Consider the following 17,991-nt stretch of genomic DNA (forward strand, 5'->3'; position numbering starts at 1 on the left):
ATCATCATAAGCACAATGAAAGCATAAACAATCCAGTGCAATTCATCCAGAGCCTATAGCGTATGCATATAACCTATAAACCAAGGCGCAATATAGCACCTTCATCGCGGGACCGGTTGCGCGGTCCCTTGCGCTCAATTTACATAAGCATGGTGCAAGAATCAGAAAGAGAAAAAACACAGACACCTCTACGTAATTAAACATGTCAAAAAGCATGCATGCATGCGCGTTGAAAGAAGGAAACACAAAATCAATCGCGATAGCGCACACTGTATCCACAAACGGACGAAGCAAAACGGATGAGAGAACTTGAAGAAGAAAAAGGTCGTACAAGTACAAGTACCCAAAGCCAAGCCAAGTAGCACCAGCACCAGCTCAGAAGAAAAAAAAAGTGTAGTAAAGCGTCATAAATTATCAGAGCCGAGCACCGATCCTCGAGAGCTCTATGCATATAGAATGTACGTATGTTATGTGTTTAATCGTATTCAATATATCAATATTCAATCAGCCAATCAGCCAATCAATCAATCAGAGCGTGAACTCGAGAGCCATATCTTGCAGGTCCGGCGTTGCAAACGTTTGAACGGCGGCGGCGGCGAAGACGAGGGCGGGCCAGTAGGATGGGGGGCGTATAGGGAGACGTATAGTACGATAGGAAGGGGAAACAGAGACGGACAGAGAGACAGAGAGGCGGGGAGATGCGATAATCCAGGGTCGGGGTGGTTAAGAGTGGGTGATACTACAAATACAAGAAGGCGGTTCCGGACAGACTCGAGACCAGAGACTATAGATGAGAGGGGAGAGACCGCTGTAAAGACAGGACGGCGAACGCGTGAGAGCTATCGCCAGATGTATGTTGCTTGTTACTTGAGGAGAGGATAAAGTGGGTCGGCGACATCGAGTCGTCAACGCTGTAAATCGGAGGGTGAAACCGCGCGATCTAGTACGCCTCAAGAAGCTCCCCAGGCGTCGGCGCCGGCAGCGGCACACTCGCGGGGGAGCACGGGGTAGGCGTACCGGGCACCTCGGACGTCGCATACCGCTGGAACGGGTTACGCGTGTGCATGCGCGAGACGGGCGAAGCTGTTCAAAACAAGAAATGGGTGAGTTCACATGTCAACTGCGTTTGAACCTCTCATAGTTCCGTCTCATAGTTCCGGGCGGAGCCAGGTAGGGTGCTTCTGCCGTCATGGGGCCAAATTTTTCAAAGGAAGGCAAAAACCGAGGACTTACACAGCGCATGGGACACCTGCCACCTCGACAACAAAAACATGTCGCCCTCGTCCTCGCCGGCGAGCTCGGGCAGCGGAGCTTGCATTCCGTTCGGCGAGCGCGCCACGGCCGTCGTGTCGCCGCTGTTTTCGTCCGGGGCGGGGCCGCGCGAGAGCAGGATGCGGGGGCGGTAGCTCGCGGGGATGGCGAACGCAGGGCCGCCCGAGCGGCGGGCGGCGCGCGAGCGGGTGCGGGAGACGGGGGAGGCGCACGGCGAGAGGAGGGCGGGGCGTAGGATGGAGAGGAATTCTTCGAGGGCTTCGGAGGAGAGCGTCGACCTGGCGAAAAAGAGAGAAGGATATGTTAGAAAGAAGTGAAACAGGATAACAGATGCCGGGAGAACGAGGCAGTGATCGATCGGATCGACAAGGCGGAGAGACAGGGGGCGATAAGGAAGCCCATGTCCAAAGAAGTCCGGGGGGCAGGCCCCAGGACAGCGGAACGAAACGGGGTGGAGGTGCGGAGAAAGCAGCACACAATGCAAGAAAGCCCGGAGAAGGATTGCTGTAGATTCTGAACGGACGCAAACATACCTGGGCGAGGGCGAGGAGATCTCCTTGTCGACCAGCTCTACCGGCTTCTCCTCCTGGGCATTCTCGTTCAGATCGGAAAAGAGCACACGCTCCTTGGGAGTGGTAGATTCCGTCTGCTGAGGGGGAGCAGTGACGAGTCGGATGTGTGTCGGGGAGCGGGGAAAGGTGTTGGAGAAGACGGTGGCGAGGCGAACGGGGCGGGGTGCGACGAGGACGGGATTAGAGGGAGCATTAAAGGTCATGGCTGGGGATAGATGGGTAGAATATAGCTAGGCAATTGACGTCTCTGTGTAGAAGGAAATTAGAGCGACTGTGTTGAACAGGTGAGATGAGAAAGCGGGAGAGTCAAAGTCAGACGATAGCCAACACAAGACACCGGGTCTCAGACTGCACCCGATCAGCCCACCCGCCCCTGTTTGTACGTGCTTGCTCTCTGATGCAGCCACAGTTCATTTGCGCGTCTATCACCCGGACTATCTCATCACTTGACCACCACCACTTCCATTCACCCTCTCTCAGAGGTCTAGCACATTCCAGGATATACATTTGAATGAACGGATTGTCGCAGCACTGAGAATAGTATGTCTACACCGCTCGTGCCAGCTCTCGAGACATCACTCTTATAGGAAGTCTCCACCGCTGGGCGAACTAAAAACTCGTGAGACCGTAAGAAGGCACCCTCGCTTCTGAAATGAACCGTCACTGGTGGGACACACCGTCCACCTTCCTGACACCCTGCAGCGAGGGCGGCACGCCGTATCGCCTACTTATCGCATGCAGATAAAAATCAGAATTTACTGCACGATAGCTCAAATGACCTCACAAGACAGCCTGGACCAGCACCGTACATCAATTAACAGGCTGCCGCGGCTGCGATTCAGTACGTTTACTTGGACCGACCGCCCCGTGCCCCCGAATCAGCACCAAGCCAGCAGACCCGGCCGCAGCCAGCGTCGTATGTTTGTCTCCGTTGTCTGATGCTTTTTCGATGTGATTCGAGAATCCCCTTCGGCCGTTCGGCGCGCGGTCCTGGTCCAATTTCAAAACCCTATGATTATTACCTATATAATCCCGCTCCCCTCCCTTCCTTGCCGTTCACCATCTCTCTGAGCCCATCATCTCCCTCTGCCCGCTGCGGTATATGGCCCTCGCTCCCGTCGCTCGTCCCGAGTCTGCTTCTACTCTTGACGAATCCCGCCCGCTTCTCGCAGGAAGCGACGGCGGCGTGGTGACTGTGAATGAGAATGAGAACGGCGATGCTCCAGTCGCCGTCCACGGCTGCCTTGAGGCGCACAAGGCAAAGCCCAGGGTGACTCCCATCCCCGTCGGCCAGCTGCTCGCCCTCTGCATTGTCCGCCTGGCGGATCCGATCGTGTTCACCCAGCTGTTCCCTTATGTGAATGAGTTTATGAGCGATCTGCATGTTACTGACGACCCGTCGAGGATTGGGTTCTACTCTGGTCTTGTCGTATGTACTGTTATTTGTTGTCTGAGGGGGTTAGGTGCTGACGGTGTCTTTTGCAGGAGAGCGCCTTTGCCATCTCACAGCTGTGCTCCATCTACCAGTGGGCCCGCATCTCTGGTATGTTCTCGATCATTCTCCATGCTGTAGGCCGCAAACTCACTAGTCATCTTTGCAGACGTCGTGGGCCGCAAGCCAGTGATCATTGTAGGCATCCTGGGCATCGTGTGCACGACGCTCGTCTTCGGTCTCTCCACGTCGATCGTGACGGTCCTCGTCTCACGGTGCCTCGGGGGGCTGTTCTCTGGCAACATCGCCGTCGTGCACTCTGTTCTCGGCGAGCTCACGGACTCGACGAACCAGGCGACGGCGTTCCCTATCTACGGCCTCATGTGGCCCGTTGGCTCGATTATTGGGTTAGTGTGTTTCCGTTTCTTTCCTTGTTCTGAACCCCCGCTGTTCTTCGATAGCCTTTGTATGTCTAGTTCTGATGAGCTGACGTCTTGCTTCCATTCTTGTATGTGACACGGCTTCTATCTAATCTTGGCATGCACTTTTGCCGCTGGCCTGTGATACCACGGATCGACGCTGCTGCCTATCTTGAACGTTGTACCTTGATGCGCGCTGTTATCTAATTCTGTAATCTCCGTGCAGCCCCTTGATTGGTGGCACATTCTCCCACCCTGCGGACAAGTTCCCCGCGCTGTTCGGCGGCGATCTCTGGAAGACACACCCTTACTTCCTGCCATGCCTCATCTCCTCCGTTATCGCTGTCGCCGGTGCCTTCTTGGGCTATGTTTTCCTCGAGGAGGTCTGTCTATTCCACTTCACCCTTGATAATCATACTGATAGTTTACTTCAGACACTTCCAAGCAAACGCAAGCCTAAGAAGACGGAAAAGGACTTGGTCAAGCGCGCCGAGCGCCGCCGCGCCTACGGTGCTACGGACAGCACGATGAGCTCAGGCAGCACGACGCCGAGCGAGTACTCGTCTGACTCGGAGATCTCGCGCCCGCCTACGCCTCTCACCAACGTCATCCCCGCAGAAGAGCTCCCCGCCCCTGCTGACCCCGAGAACGTAAAGGCGCTCGGGGCGGCCAAGCTCTTACACGTGCCCGCCATCTGGACGCTGTCCAGCTCGGGCTTTGCGCTGAGTTACTTGGCAGCGTCGTTTGATGTTGTCTTTGTCCTTTTCTCTTACTCGGATATCGAGACGGGTGGGCTGGCGTTCACGGTGAGTTTACTGACCAGCCATATTCACCCCATGAACTTTGTGCTGATCCTGTTGACCCCTGGTAGGCTGCTGAGATCGGCTACTGCCTCGCCACCTCGGGCACGATCGCTGCGCTCATCCAGGTCCTCCTGATGCCGTACTTGCTGCGCACGTTTGACTGTGCGCGCATGTACTCGTTCTGCATGAACATGTGGCCCATTGCGTTTATGCTCCTCCCCACGCTCAACCTCATCGCGCGCGCGGGCATGGAAACCGGCGCCGGTTTCGTGGAGGCAGGCGGGGACGTTGTCACGTCGGAAACCCGCGCGCTGCTCTGGGTGGGCGTCGCGGTCGTATTGGGCCTGGCCAAGGTCGGCTGTGTCGCGTTTGGGTGAGTGAAACCATCCTCCCCTGCACAACCCGGCTGGATACTGTGATGACGCCGAAACGCTAACTTTTGTTTTTATTTACGCAGGCTCTCGATGATCCTCATCAAGGACAACTCTCCAAACGCGGCCTCGCTCGGGCAGTGCAACGGCATCGTGCAGTTCGCGATGTGCTTTGCGCGCTCGTTCGCGCCCTTCCTCGTCTCGTCGCTCTTTGCGCTCTCGGTCGACAACAATTTGCTCGGCGGCTACCTCTGGGTCGTCGTCATGGTCGTCGTGTCTCTCGGCGGCGCCCGCGTGTCGCGCAGGATCGCTATGAACACCAAGCGCGCGACCTAAAGTCCTCAGGGTCTAAGGGCGCTGTTGATCCTGCAATCATCCCTCCCCGCAGGCCCGCTGGATCCTTTCTAAAAATCTACACCGTTTTCTTTTCTGGCCACATGGTCGCTCCGGGACTCGAATCTGTGACATAATTTTCCTCGCCCTCATAGACTGAAAAAGCTTCCTGGCGCCATTTTGCGCCCCTCACTACCTCGACGAAGCACGTACATAAGCTGCCTATCTTTATTAACTTTCCTTTTCTTTCCTTTGCTCAGGACACTGTTTACAAACTCACGAATACCATCACGTTGCGCATCATATCCTTTTCTCCCTCTGTCTCATCAGCATACCATTTTTCTGGTTTTCTCCATCTCGCTTTTTACATAAATTCCTATTCCTCTCTTGTGTCGCGTCTCGTCTGCGTTACGTCTTATGCGAATTGCTTGCTTGCTTGCTACGTCTTTATCCGAGATCTCCTTGTTGATTTAAATAGATAGAGAGATGTATTAAATGTACATAGGCATCGTCGTCGTTGTTGTATAAAGATGTTTTCTGTAGCTCGTTCGCGATATGAGCTATCAATCAAGTCAATGAAATACAGCTTTCCCAATGAAACAAAGGAAACCGTGATAATCTATGCATCCCGTCCCCCTCGTTCTCGTCCTCGTCCTCGTTTCCGTTTTATATCACCCCCTTCTCGCCTGGTTAGCTTAGAGCTTGCTGCCCGACGACGCAGGCTCGCCGAGCGCGTACAGCGCATCGAGCTCCGTCTTGAACTTTGCGTACGCGTCCTTGCGGCGCAGCTTGAACGTCGGCGTGAGCGTGTTGTCCTCGACCGAGAACGGGCTGAGCGAGAGGTGCAGCCGCTTGACGGTCTCGAACCCCGTCAGCTTGTTCTTCTTCGCCTCGCGCGTGAGCACGCGCAGCGTCTCGGCGACCACGCGCGGGTCGCGCAGCGCCTTGGTCAGCGCGGCGGTGTTCTCGGGTGTGATGGAGGGGTCGCCGGTGGTGGAGGCGACGAGCGGGGCGAATGTGCTGGGTTCGGGGACGACGACGGCGGTGAGGTAGGATTGGAGCGAGTCGCCGTGTACGTAGATCTGGGATACGAGTGGGCAGGCGCTGTATAGGTTTTCGACTTTTTCCAGCGCGACGTATTCGCCTTGGGCGAGCTTCATGATGTTCTGTACGGGCATGAGACGTTAATCGGGAATCAAGAAAAGGTAAAGGGAGGCGGAGAGCGCACCTTGACGCGGTCGACGATGCGGAAGCGACCGTGCGCGTCGACCTCGGCGACGTCGCCGGTGTGTATCCAGCCGTCGTGAACCGTCTCCGACGTGTTCTTCTCGTCTGTAAATAAAAACATGAATTCCTATCACTCACACACCACCCCAGAGAAAACACCCACCCTTATAATACACACTAAAGCAGTTCGCCCCGCGCACGCACAGCTCGCCGCGCGCGTTCGGCTTGTCCTTGGACGTATAGTTCATCGACGGCACGTCGACGAGCTTGAGCTCGTTCACGGGCTGCGGCGGGCCGATCGAGCCGCTCGCGCTGCGGTCGTCCTTGACCGTGTGCGTGCACGTCCCGCAGTTCTCGGTCATGCCGTACCCCTCGACGACCTCGCACCCGAGCGCGATCTTGAGGAAGTCCATCACCTCGGCGCTGATCGGCGCCGAGCCCGTGCTGACGAGCATCAGGTTGCCGCCGAGGACGGCGCGGACCTGTTGAGTTCGGTCGTGTTAGCAAGAGGGCAATACTGTTTTTTTTCACGCGTTTGTAAACAGACCTTGCGGAACACCACCGCATCCCAGAACGTGTGCGTCGTCGCGCCCGTCGCCTTGAAGTTGTCCATCTTGGCCTTGACGGCCGCCCTGAACAGCGCGCCCTTGATGCCGGGCAGCTGCCCGGCCGCCATCGCGGACTGGTAGATGCGGTTCAGCACGCGCGGCACGGACGGGAAGAACTGCGGCTTGAGTTCCTGCACGTCCTCGAGCAGCCGGAGCGGGTCGCCTGTGAAGTAGCCGACGCAGCCGCCGGTGGCGATGGTTGCGAGCTCCATGACGCGCTGTACATGAATCAGCATTCCGCCAGGTCTGTTTTAATGTGTATTTAGTGGGTAGTGGGAAGGGGATTCGTACCTCGTAGATGTGGGCGAGGGGGAGGTAAGAGAAAAGGCATGAGCTGGGAGGATACTCGAGGCCGAACAGGTTGGAGTAGGCAGAAAGGGCAAGGTTACCGTGCGTCAAGACCACGCCTTTGGGGTTGCTCGTTGTGCCCTGTCAGTGCAGAGCGTTGAGAAGACAGCCGTTGGATTTTGAGTAGAGGAAACTTACGGAGGTGTAGCAGATAGATGCAATGGTTTCGGGCGTTGGGATGATGGGATCAATGAGGTTGGCCTGGCCAAGTGCCTCCACTGCAGGATTCTCAGCAGAGGGCCTTTTCACGACAATGGTCACATACGCTCGCTCAGCTCGTAGATCTTGATGCCAAAACTCTCACCCCACGCATTGAATGCGGTCCGAGCTTGTGGGTTCAAGGCGTCGAGCGACACGATAGCCTTCATGGTGGGGCATTTCGGGGCAGACTTTAGCAGGGCGGGTATATGGTCGGGGGTGGTGAAGACAATGCTCAGTTGAGCGTGATTAATGCTGTGTAAGGTTTAGGCGTGAAATTGCACGAACAGCGCGAACTGGAGATGGTTCTTACATATATTCTGCATAGTTCAGCATCAAAAGTATCCGCCAAAACCGAAAAACTCACCGACTGAATCCTTTCCTAGCGTATCATACAGACTAACGCCGACCTTGTCGTACGCGTGAAGCGCGAGCTCGACGATTTGCCATTCTATCACATGCTCAGCTTTCCAGCCGACTTCAAAGTGGTAAACGACCTACCCGGCCTGTTCTGCGCCCAGATTCCAACAGTCGGCAGGTCGTGAGCTTTGAGGTCGCCCTTTTGGAAGAGATGGTGCAGCGCACTGCCCAGCCGGCGCCTCCGGACGTCGACCTCCTTGTAGGTCTGCCAGACGTACGGACCGAACTTGAGCGGGCTGTCGGAGAGCTTGGGGCGGTGGCCGAGGAGGCGGGCGTTGGGGTTGTGCGCGTAGCCGTTCTCAAAGATCTCATAGAGAGTCTTGAGCGCGCCGGGCGTGTCGACGCTGATGTAGCCCCAGACACCTGGACGTGGGATGTTAATGGGGATGCTTACCCGCGTTCTCGTTCACGCGGGCGTGTGTTCGAGTAAGAGCTGTGTGTACACACCGTTGCGGTAGTGAGCTGTTCCAAGGAAAGTTCAGTTACTCGTTCGTATGTAGAGTCTTATGTGGACGCACGAGTCTGTCCGGGTCGCTCAGTGCCGGGGACAGGAACGCCCTGGTTCTTGTAGTCGAGAGTGCTGGGGTACGGGATGGACGTGACGGGAGCCATGGCGTGTTGAAGAGTGAAAGAGTCGAAGCTGAAAATCAAGAAAGCAGTGAGGGACAGCGACACGTCCAAGTTGACTTAAGATCTCTCTTCTCTCCTCGTTGTTTCCCCGGTCATAATCTCCGAACCGGTGCTCTCTTTCCCGAGCACACGTGAAATTGACATACCCGACGGTAACACTCGGCCCCATTACTCGCTCGAATTTACGTCCACACAATGACGAAGCCTCTTTATTACACCATCGCAATTGCAAGATCGTTCTTTACAACAAATAACCCTTTAGCATTGGATACAAAATATCTTTATCTAAATCCTGAGATATGTTCAGCCTGCACAATTTAGCTGGGAGGGTCGACGATCGTGCTGGTCAGATAGGTCGTGCCGAGCGCGTTGGGCTTCCCGCTCGCGTCGAGGAGGTCTAACAACGCGGGTCAGCAACTCGCTACATGAGACGGAGATCTAACGGGAAATACTCACTGTAGTAGGAGGTCCCGTCGTCGCGCTGTGATACGGGTCCAGAATCAGTTCACTAAGCTCGCACATATATCTTTCTCTGGGTACTTACGAAGAACGCGAACCAGGAGTAGCCCTGAATCCAGTCCAAGCTGTCCATGTAGGCGATCGACGCGTTGCAGAAGCTGTTAACCTCTGTGGACGACAACGAAAACATGAGCGAGTCCCGGTCTAGCATTCTGCTTCACAACCCAAGTACGCACCGGTCACATTCGTCGAAGTCGACGCAAACTCGGTCACCCAGATCGGATAACTGGGGAACTCGCCGTGGAACTCCCAGATGTAGTTGTAAAAGTTGCCGACGCCGTCGCCGTACCAGTGCAGCGGTATAAAGTCGAACGTGCAGCTCGTGCAGTTCCCGAGGAACTGCTGCAGCCAGGGGATGCCCGATGGCGCCGCGGTCACGGCGGGCCCGCCGAGTGCGACACCGTCCGCCTTGAGCGGCTGGATGTACTGTTCCCACAGCGACGCGGCTTGAGCGGGCGCCAGGTTGGATTGGGAGGAGAAGTCGGGTTCGTTGAAGCCCTGCACGGTGTGGTATTATGGCTCAGTTCACCAAAATAAACAAATAAACAGAGCAGACGTACGAGAACGGTCTTCGCGCCCTGGGCCTGAACGGCAGCCTGGAAACCCTCGATGCCGCTAGAGCCCCACTGCATAGGGATGTAGGTGAGGCCCGAGTTCTTGAGGTAGTCGGGCACCGTCTGGCCCCAGTCGTACGTCCACGAGACCTGGGTGTTCTCAGCTACGGAGATGTCCCCGGTGTTGTTGCTGCCCTGGGACCAGGTGAGGCCGCGCTTGGAGTTGGACGCGAGCGCGCCCTGCGCGAGGGCGAGCGAGAAGGTCGCGAAAGCTACGAGACGGCCGAACATAACTCAGACGGAGGAAAACCAGCGGACGAGACGGTGGGCTTGATGGTCTCTTGCTCGAGCATCGCAACGCTATTTAACGCAGAGACGTCGTCCTTGAAAAGCACCCATGCATATTTAGTCGCCATTGAGAAGACAAGCTCACGAGCACATGCCAGCAAGGCAGCGAGGTAACCTTGGGACAAACATTCAAAGTCTTGATGATGATGACGAAGTAACAACTGCCCGAAAAAGACACTTGCCCCTGAGCGTTCAAGTTTTCAAAGGCACCCGGTGGCAGACGCCAGCACGAGCGGAGATGGTGCCGCGACAGTTGCTGGAGGGCTCGTGGGCGGTTGTCACCTGTCGTCATAACCTTTCCCATGACCCACGAGAGTCTGAAGATGTTCAGGTCAGGGTCCAGGTACGTTTGCCAAAAGAACAAACCATCCTCTGTTTCGTGAATGCGAGCGACCATCCTGTGGACGAGAGCCGTTCACGCGGACGCGCTTCCATGTCAAACCAACATCGAGGCATGAGAATGCCTTGGCCGCGAGCGCATGCTGCAATGCCAAAGTTAACACACAGAGGCGAATGCCAGACCAGAACAGGACGTTTGTATTGCATTTCATAGTGGCAGGTTCGCAGCCCGGTCCGAGAGGCGTTGCTGGCGTTAAATGTTGAACGACCGGCTTAGAGCAGTTTTTCCGGCCAAGGAATATGACAAAGGCAACTCATCGACGCAACAGAATCCATGAGAACGGTCACCATGTGAGCAGATGCGCTTGAGCTCATAAACCTCCGAGTCGGACTCGCCAGAGTACCTCTGAATTTCTGAGTGAGCGGGCTGTATGTATTAAATCTCTATAAAAACCCCTATTATGCAGTTAACATCGTCACATCAACATTCTCACCGACCACTTTAAAAAGGCAGCGGGAAAGAACAAATCAAAACAGACCAAGCCCGCTGAACATCCTCGAGTCGCGCACTTCCCTGCCCTTGCCGCGGATGCCCCACACGCCCCAGTTCGTCCGGATCATCACGCGCGGGTCAAAGTCCGCCGCCTCCCACTTCTCGCTCCCGAACGGGTTCTGCCCCGGCGTGACCAGCCAGTCGAACTCGCCCGCGACCTCCGGCGCCGTCTCGATCGACCGCACGTCGCGCTCCAGGTCCGCGGGCGAGAACCCGGTCATGAAGATCGGGCAGCGCGTCTGCAGCAGCGCGGGGATGACGGGGCCCCATTCGGTCGGCGACGCGATCTGCAGCAGAGGCTGGCTGTCGAGCTCGGATTTGGACTCGGGCGAGGGGAAGCCGAAGCCGGGCGAGAAGAGGAAGAAGACGTCGCAGTACGGGTCGAAGGTGCCCTCGAACTGGGCGTGCACGTCGGCGTAGTTGGCTTGCATGCCCGTGATGGTGAGCTGGGGCGTGAAAGGGACAGTGTAGGAGGGGACACCATATAGCTCCAGGGATGAGCGCGTGCGTTTCAGACGCGCGATTGGCGCCGGCGTTGGAGGTTCGTAAATATTGGGTACATATGCCTGCTTCGTAGCCTCTTCTGTCTTGGTGTCCGTGACCTCTGAAGTGGTCTCGGCAGTCGAGGACGCTGGCTCCGACGAACTCGAAGCCGACGCGCTCTCTTGAGTCGAGGATCCAGATGTTGAGCCACTCTGAGAGGAAGACCCGGGCGTTGTGCTACCAGGGGGTTTTGGTAATGATACCTGCGGGCCAATGAAGAAGAGGTGGAAGTGACATGACGGGAACAACATCGTAAGTTGTTCCCATGCGTTCGGCGGCAAAGAGGACTCGGCCCTGGCCCCAAGGCAGAAAATCCGAATCTGAGGTTTTGACACACCAGCTTCCTCGGTGTCGGGTGCGCCTGGCGGTACGTGCAAAGTCGACCGAAGCGCTATATCAAAGGATTAGAAATCAGGAATTGAGGACTCGTCCATGCTAGCAGTCATGATTTACCAGCTAAAGATCGGCTGCCCTCCGAGGTTACGCGCTGGTTGTTGAGCGTGAGCGAGCTGTTCTGGTGCAGGACAGAGCCGATAGTAAGAGGGTAGGTAAGCAGCTTGCTGGCGTGCCTCCGGGCGCGTTCAGTGTCCATGGATGGAAAACCACGCGTGTACCAAAAGACATCCCAGTTTGAGAACGAGACTGCTTCCTCATACCCCTGCGGTCCTATGAACGCCACCTCGGCCGTCAGCCCGCCGAAGCGACGCGCGCGTTAAGGGGAGGAGACGGAACGCACCTGGCAGCTTGAACTCGTGCATCTCGCGCCCGCTTCTCAGGTCGTGCTCGTCCTCATTGACCTCCCGCAGCCTTGAACAGTATTTAGCATGCTCCTCGTCCGCCTCCCAGTGTTCCTCCGAGCAGTGTGTCGGAAAGCCGCAGTCTGGGCACTCGAATGCGACTGACTTGGGCTGCACCTTGACATGCGCGTGTTCTCCCTCCGAATGCGTGTGCGAGGTCGGGCAGACAGGGCAGGATGCCAGCGACTGTATCGCCTCTCCGCGCCCTTTCAAGGCCGGAAACGGGGATTTAGAAAACGGGTGAAAGAGGTCATCCTCGCTCAGGATCGGCTGGGGCTTTTTGTGCGGCTGCTCGCGTCTGAGAAAGCTGAAGAGGTTGCGCCTGAGGAGAGGTGCGCTGCCGGCGACGCGCTGAGTGTGTGCTGCCCACTGACGAGCGTAGAGGGAGCCTGCACTTGTCCGCTGACGGGCGAGACAGAAAGCCATACGCTCGGAGGTTATGCAGTTGCCTTGTATGGATTCACCCTTCGCCGTCGTCGGCGTTGTTTACGCTTGTTGTCCAACAGCTTCTAATATTATTACCGCAAAGTCAATTTATGTCCAAGCAATCCTCCCACTCCCGCACTGTGCGATAAGTCTCTCTCCTATCCGGTAATTCCTCCAGCAAACCAAAGACGATCATGGAAGCGCGCACGGCTATCCTCTCGCGCAAGACAAACGAGACGCAGATTGACGTCTCCATCAACCTGGACTGCACACCAGGATCTGGGAACGCGCAAAAGATCGACATCTCGACAGGGATCGGCTTCCTCGATCACGTATGTCCCAAACGGCAAATCTGAGCGCACTCAAATTCAACCCATGACCGCAATGGCCGAATATGTCATCGCGTTATTGAACCTAACAGATGTACCACGCCCTCGCGAAGCACGGCGGCATGTCCCTCTCGATGCAGTGCAAGGGCGATCTATGGATAGACGACCACCACACCGCAGATGAGTCCCCCATTCGCCAGAGCGGGATCTTCTGAGCCACCCGGTGCTTATCCCTAATGATCTCCGCGTCTCCACAAGACAGCGCCATCGCTCTGGGAACCGCTTTCAAAGAGGCCCTGGGCGAGATCCGAGGTATACGCAGATACGGAACGGGCTTTGCTCCCTTGGACGAGGTGCGCATGTACCCTATGAGATAAAACGCCCGCGCACCCTAATCTCTATCTATCCGCTCTTCGCGCTCATCTCCCATTTCTGCTGTCGTCGGATCATGGCAGGCGCTCTCGAGAGCGGTAATCGACATATGCTCTCGTCCGTACTGCGTAACGGATCTAGGACTCAAGCGCGAAAAGATCGGCGACCTCTCTACGGAGATGATCCCTCATATCTTCTACTCGTTCGCCATTGCCTCAGGTGTTACCCTGCACGTCGACGTGCTCCGCGGGGAGAACGACCACCACCGGTGAGTACCCTCCCAATCCTCGAATATCCAATCGAGTTGGAGCTCACCGTTTCACCAGCGCAGAGTCAGCTTTCAAAGCACTTGCACTTGCCATCCGCCAAGCAATAGAACGAACGGGCGGCAACGATATCCCAAGTACCAAGGGCGTTCTCTAGGCCCCTTGCTCACAAAAAGCCATCGCTGGGACAGAGCTAGAAACCATATATTGAAAATAGATAATGTACAGCGAACCAGAACTATGCATAAGTGTGCGGAATGTTCGTTTGACAATGCATTCAGAAAGCAAAAAATACTGGAAACTACGACCAGAACATGCACCGCTTCTCATCCGGCGGGTTGAGCTACAAAAACACAAAAAAAAATCGCATGAGATCCATATCATATGATCGGCGGTACACCCAAGTGCAAAACCCTACCTTGGCCTTCGCAGAGCACTTGAACGCCTTCGCAAATTCAGGGATATTGGAGACAGTCCCTTCCGCCCTGTACTTGTTGGGCGAGTGAGGGTCCGAGCGCACACGCTTGACCTATCACACAAGATATCAAACCTTGAGCAACGCATCACCAATCACGCAAGACAAAAACCCAAACAAACCTTATCAGCAGCCCGATTGTTCTGAGCCCAAGTCCTCGCCCAGGATATGAAGAACAGCTGTTCCCTGCATGGAGTGACGCGGTGGACAAACTCTAGATCAGCGAACGGAGCACAACACAACAACACCCTGGCTTCGCGGGATCAGAATGAAAGATTACCTAGTGTAGTCGAGCCCAGGGAGGAGATACTCATTTCCGGCGGTGAGCGCATCTTGGTACTGGGCCTTCCACGCGCGATACGAGTTGATCAAGCCAGAGTCGCCAATGTTCTCGCCCGAAGTCCTACAGCGTGTGCATGACGCCGATCAGTCAGGGACACAACGTCTCGAGAAAGGGAGGGAATGCAGGAAGGAAGGAGCACTCACAAGTTTCCCTGCAGGAAACGACAAACAATCAGCGATCAGGGGTCGACGGCAGCGGTATTGCTGTATAAAGTATAATGCACTTACGTTGACGTGGACGTACCCGCCCTTGCCGTCCTCCACCACGTACTCTGCACAGTGCACGCGCGGCAGTGTCAGACACGTGTGTTACACGATAGGCACAAGGCAGGTCTTACCAGAGTACTGTTTCACGATACAATCTTGGTGCACCTGATAGGCCGCGCTGGTCTCAGGCGTCCACCACTCCTCAAGCTTCCCGTGTTGGTTGTAGAGACGACCGGCAGAGTCGAACGCGTGCTGAAAATAGAAAGAAAGCTATGAGCCGCGTAGACAGAAGTAGCATCGGGAAACCGAATCTTACAGTGAGCTCATGGGCAGCCACCGCTCCGAAGGAGCCAAAAGACAGGTATCCGGGCCTAATCAGATGAACTTAACACCAAAACTTTCCAGCAGTTTGGGAAGACGGGTGGGCTCACCAATTCTTGGAGAAGAAGGGAGGCTGCAAGATACCCGCCGGGAAAACAATCTAATGTCACAGTTAATTTCGTTATTTACTGTCACGCACGGATAAAGTTCAAAAAAGGAACAAATACACACCTCGTTGGCAGGGGGGTTGTAATATGCGTTCACCGTCGAGGGATACATTTCCCACTCCCGGTGGTCACGTTGCTTTCCGAGCCTCTGCCACATCCTATACGTCTCGCTCTCCCTAAAGACGGGACAAAGTCAGTGAGTGAAACAAATGATTTATGTGCTTTGATACTAACGAGGCGCTGAGCATGTTCTCGAAGAACGTATCAATGTGGATCGTAACACGCGAGTAGTACGACAGGATCGAACGCGGGTTCAGCGTATCGGGATAGACAGGATACCCGACTTTCACGTCGAGCGCATCCGCCTTGTCAGCGGCTGCCTGGGAGGATTTCTTGTCCATCCATTGGACCTTCCTGAGGGACTCCTTGAAGGTTTCGATGACATCTAAGCAAATAATCAGCGCACACGACAAGATAACTTAGTTGAGCGCCCCGACCTTCAATAACATTCGTCGCCTTCTCTTTGGAATTGCCGCCGAAGGTCTCGTTGACGAAGAACAAGCCCAGACCAAACCCAAGAGACTCCTCGACCTTGTTCATACAGAAATCGGAACGCTCGCCAACAGCGCCCTTCTTCAATCCACCGAGCGTCTCCTGCAGCGTGCGCACAGCCTGCCACGCTTCCGTCGACTGACCCAAGTCAGGAGCATACTCAAGCGCAGCCCGAACGACGAGGTAATTCTCAATGACATCGTCCGGCGTCCTGTCCAGAATGTCCGACAGCGACGACGCGTACGGCGGGTAGGTGACGATGACCCGCGTCGGGTACGCGCGCGGCGTGAACGTCGCGAAGTAGTCCGGGAAGTTGATCTGCTGCAGCGTGTTCTTGAGCCTGTAGATCTCCATCGGGTTGTACGTCCCGAACGGGTCCTGCTGGAGCTTGTCGAGGTCGAGCGACGCCTCAGCGATCTTGGCCTCGAAATGGACAATGTCTCGGGAGAGTTGACGGGCGCGCTCTCTGGGGTTCTTGGGACGGGGCTGCGGGCTGTCGCCATCGTTGCCGTCGCCATCCCAGGGCGGCCACGGCCGCGAGGGCCAGTTGTGGTCGTTATCGCCGAGCTGCAAGACAGTTTGAGCGGGATGCGCTTGCTCTTCGGCCACATTACCACTGCCGTCCAACGTGAGCAGCAGGCGCTCAATGACGCCCTGGTACACTTCTATAATAGCACGTTCCTTGTAGTACTCCTGAAAGAAGGGTGAGAAATCGCCACGAGGAATAATTATCTGAACAAGTTACCTTGGCGGGCAACCCCAAGCTAGGTTGGTTGAACCAAAGCGTCATCTTGTCCGGATCAACACCGACATCACCATCAATGGAAAACTCAAACAACCCGCCAACGCCTGCAGGGAATCAGCACATTGCAGACTATAGAAAGAAGTGTACTCACCCCGAGAGTGGACGTAAGCCAGAGCATTGCTGAGACCTTGGTTGGCCTTTGCGTCATCAACTCCCGGCGCCGTGCTGGAGCCACTGTAGAGCTTCCTGATAGTATCGACCACGTTCTGGAGAGGCTCTTGCCCGATGTAATTAAGCTTCGTCTCGTCCATGCACGAGCCATAAAGCGTGCGCAGCTTGAGGAGAAGTTGGTCATCATACGAGTCCGTGAGCGACTTGTCGTCCTCGAGGATCTTACGAAGGACCAGCAGGTTCTGGTCGGAGAGCTGCGAGAAGCTGCTGACGCCGGACTTGTCACCGGGAATGGGGTGGGACTCGATCCAGTTCCCGTCTGCGAACAGCCCTAATCAGCCAGGGGACGGGGATGACAAATATGATACGGTACTGACTGGCAAACTCGAAGAAGTTCTCGCACGGGTCTTGGGTCGTGTCAAGGGCAGACAGAATGGAAGCCGATAGAATGATGCAGTCGGGAGTCGCGCATACATCCTATGAAATCCATGAGGATTACACGCACGAGGGCGCTAGACTGATAATGTGACGCACCGAGGGTGGGGCAGGACTCGGAGGACCCGTCGGCTCAGGGCCAAGTATAACAGTCGTCGTCTTGGTTTGTGTGGACGTGGACGTGCTGACGGAGGTCTCCGTCGTGGTATATGTAGAAGTGCTGACGTCAGTGGTGGTCAGGACGGAGGTCTTGGTCGCCGTAGTGGTGTACGGCTGGGTACGCGTGACCACATCGGTCTGGGTAATGGTGAGACGCTCGCCATCACCACCGCCACCACTGCCCCCTTTGTTGAGGTTAAGTTTGTGCTGGGCTCCCGCAAAGAGGCCGATGAAAACCGAGGCAATGAGGAGCAAGATAAGGACCTCGACGAGGAGAACCTTTGTGAGACCGGTGAGGGGCTCTTGGACTACATCCGTGAGTCGCTTTGCGAGATTCCTCTGTTCTGTTGGGCTTGGCTCTTCGGAACCGTAGTCCTCGTCTGTGTGGTGTAAAAGGGGTGCATGCTCTGACCGGTCCGACATGAGTATGGGGGGTTGCAAGGTTGTGGGTTTGACTGACCTTGGTCCGTCGAAGGACGGGGATAGTTGTCTCGTTCTGCCATGTTGGCAGGGATAGAGTTTGTGCTGCCCTCTGTGGGTTTATGTAGGAAGAGGGGCGTGCAAAGAGGACGGCCTACACGGGGTTACGGATCAGAGCTCCAGACAACTCCCAGGAAAGGAAGCGAAGACACTCAGAGCTCGACGTGACGTGCAATGTAACATTGTCACTGTGCACGTGCTACAGACGCGCTGTGTCACGCGTTCCCAACGCGTTTACTCGTCACGCCGCGTTCACTA

General features: G+C 55.8%; 6 protein-coding genes across 6 annotated transcripts; 1 reads left to right on the top strand and 5 right to left on the bottom strand.

Moving 5' to 3' along the window:
• Positions 1-75: 75 nt before the first annotated feature.
• CONPUDRAFT_162619 (uncharacterized protein) lies at positions 76-2,145 on the bottom strand. Its single transcript, XM_007766723.1, has 3 exons — positions 1,806-2,145; positions 1,234-1,550; positions 76-1,083 (listed from the first exon to the last, which is right to left on the bottom strand). Exons 1-3 carry the CDS (start codon positions 2,045-2,047, stop codon positions 941-943), a joined length of 702 nt encoding a protein of 233 aa, XP_007764913.1. The 5' UTR covers positions 2,048-2,145; the 3' UTR covers positions 76-940.
• Positions 2,146-2,946: 801 nt separating this feature from the next.
• CONPUDRAFT_47820 (MFS general substrate transporter) lies at positions 2,947-5,205 on the top strand (the record flags this gene model as incomplete). Its single annotated transcript, XM_007765849.1, has 8 exons — positions 2,947-3,273; positions 3,330-3,387; positions 3,446-3,683; positions 3,922-4,078; positions 4,130-4,174; positions 4,319-4,501; positions 4,567-4,871; positions 4,956-5,205. The coding sequence occupies 8 exons, from the start codon at positions 2,947-2,949 to the stop codon at positions 5,203-5,205; spliced, it is 1,563 nt and encodes a 520-aa protein (XP_007764039.1).
• Positions 5,206-5,638: 433 nt separating this feature from the next.
• Positions 5,639-8,624, bottom strand: CONPUDRAFT_118264 (long-chain-fatty-acid-CoA ligase). The gene is made up of 12 exons (XM_007766724.1): positions 8,522-8,624; positions 8,451-8,465; positions 8,085-8,366; positions 7,951-8,034; positions 7,897-7,903; positions 7,651-7,838; positions 7,524-7,603; positions 7,329-7,466; positions 6,977-7,255; positions 6,593-6,911; positions 6,431-6,534; positions 5,639-6,368 (listed from the first exon to the last, which is right to left on the bottom strand). The coding sequence occupies exons 1-12, from the start codon at positions 8,613-8,615 to the stop codon at positions 5,898-5,900; spliced, it is 2,061 nt and encodes a 686-aa protein (XP_007764914.1). The 5' UTR covers positions 8,616-8,624; the 3' UTR covers positions 5,639-5,897.
• Positions 8,625-8,950: 326 nt separating this feature from the next.
• CONPUDRAFT_162621 (uncharacterized protein) lies at positions 8,951-10,024 on the bottom strand (the record flags this gene model as incomplete). Its single annotated transcript, XM_007766725.1, has 5 exons — positions 9,713-10,024; positions 9,329-9,650; positions 9,178-9,260; positions 9,090-9,114; positions 8,951-9,030 (listed from the first exon to the last, which is right to left on the bottom strand). Exons 1-5 carry the CDS (start codon positions 9,995-9,997, stop codon positions 8,951-8,953), a joined length of 795 nt encoding a protein of 264 aa, XP_007764915.1. The 5' UTR covers positions 9,998-10,024.
• Positions 10,025-10,569: 545 nt separating this feature from the next.
• On the bottom strand, positions 10,570-12,712 carry CONPUDRAFT_162622 (uncharacterized protein; the record flags this gene model as incomplete). Its single annotated transcript, XM_007766726.1, has 3 exons — positions 10,570-11,880; positions 11,943-12,155; positions 12,226-12,712. The coding sequence occupies 3 exons, from the start codon at positions 12,710-12,712 to the stop codon at positions 10,922-10,924; spliced, it is 1,659 nt and encodes a 552-aa protein (XP_007764916.1). The 3' UTR covers positions 10,570-10,921.
• A 490-nt stretch (positions 12,713-13,202) lies between these two features.
• Positions 13,203-17,834, bottom strand: CONPUDRAFT_98470 (Metalloprotease). Its single transcript, XM_007766727.1, has 18 exons — positions 17,714-17,834; positions 17,194-17,660; positions 17,037-17,136; positions 16,640-16,978; positions 16,489-16,592; positions 15,689-16,436; positions 15,426-15,636; positions 15,256-15,367; positions 15,135-15,184; positions 15,020-15,074; positions 14,835-14,955; positions 14,725-14,768; positions 14,641-14,648; positions 14,435-14,557; positions 14,277-14,340; positions 14,098-14,208; positions 13,740-14,022; positions 13,203-13,681 (listed from the first exon to the last, which is right to left on the bottom strand). The coding sequence occupies exons 1-17, from the start codon at positions 17,754-17,756 to the stop codon at positions 13,981-13,983; spliced, it is 2,742 nt and encodes a 913-aa protein (XP_007764917.1). The 5' UTR covers positions 17,757-17,834; the 3' UTR covers positions 13,203-13,681; positions 13,740-13,980.
• Positions 17,835-17,991: the final 157 nt, after the last annotated feature.

The sequence above is a fragment of the Coniophora puteana genome, assembly GCF_000271625.1.
Source record: "Coniophora puteana RWD-64-598 SS2 unplaced genomic scaffold CONPUscaffold_2, whole genome shotgun sequence".
Lineage (NCBI taxonomy): Eukaryota > Fungi > Basidiomycota > Agaricomycetes > Boletales > Coniophoraceae > Coniophora > Coniophora puteana.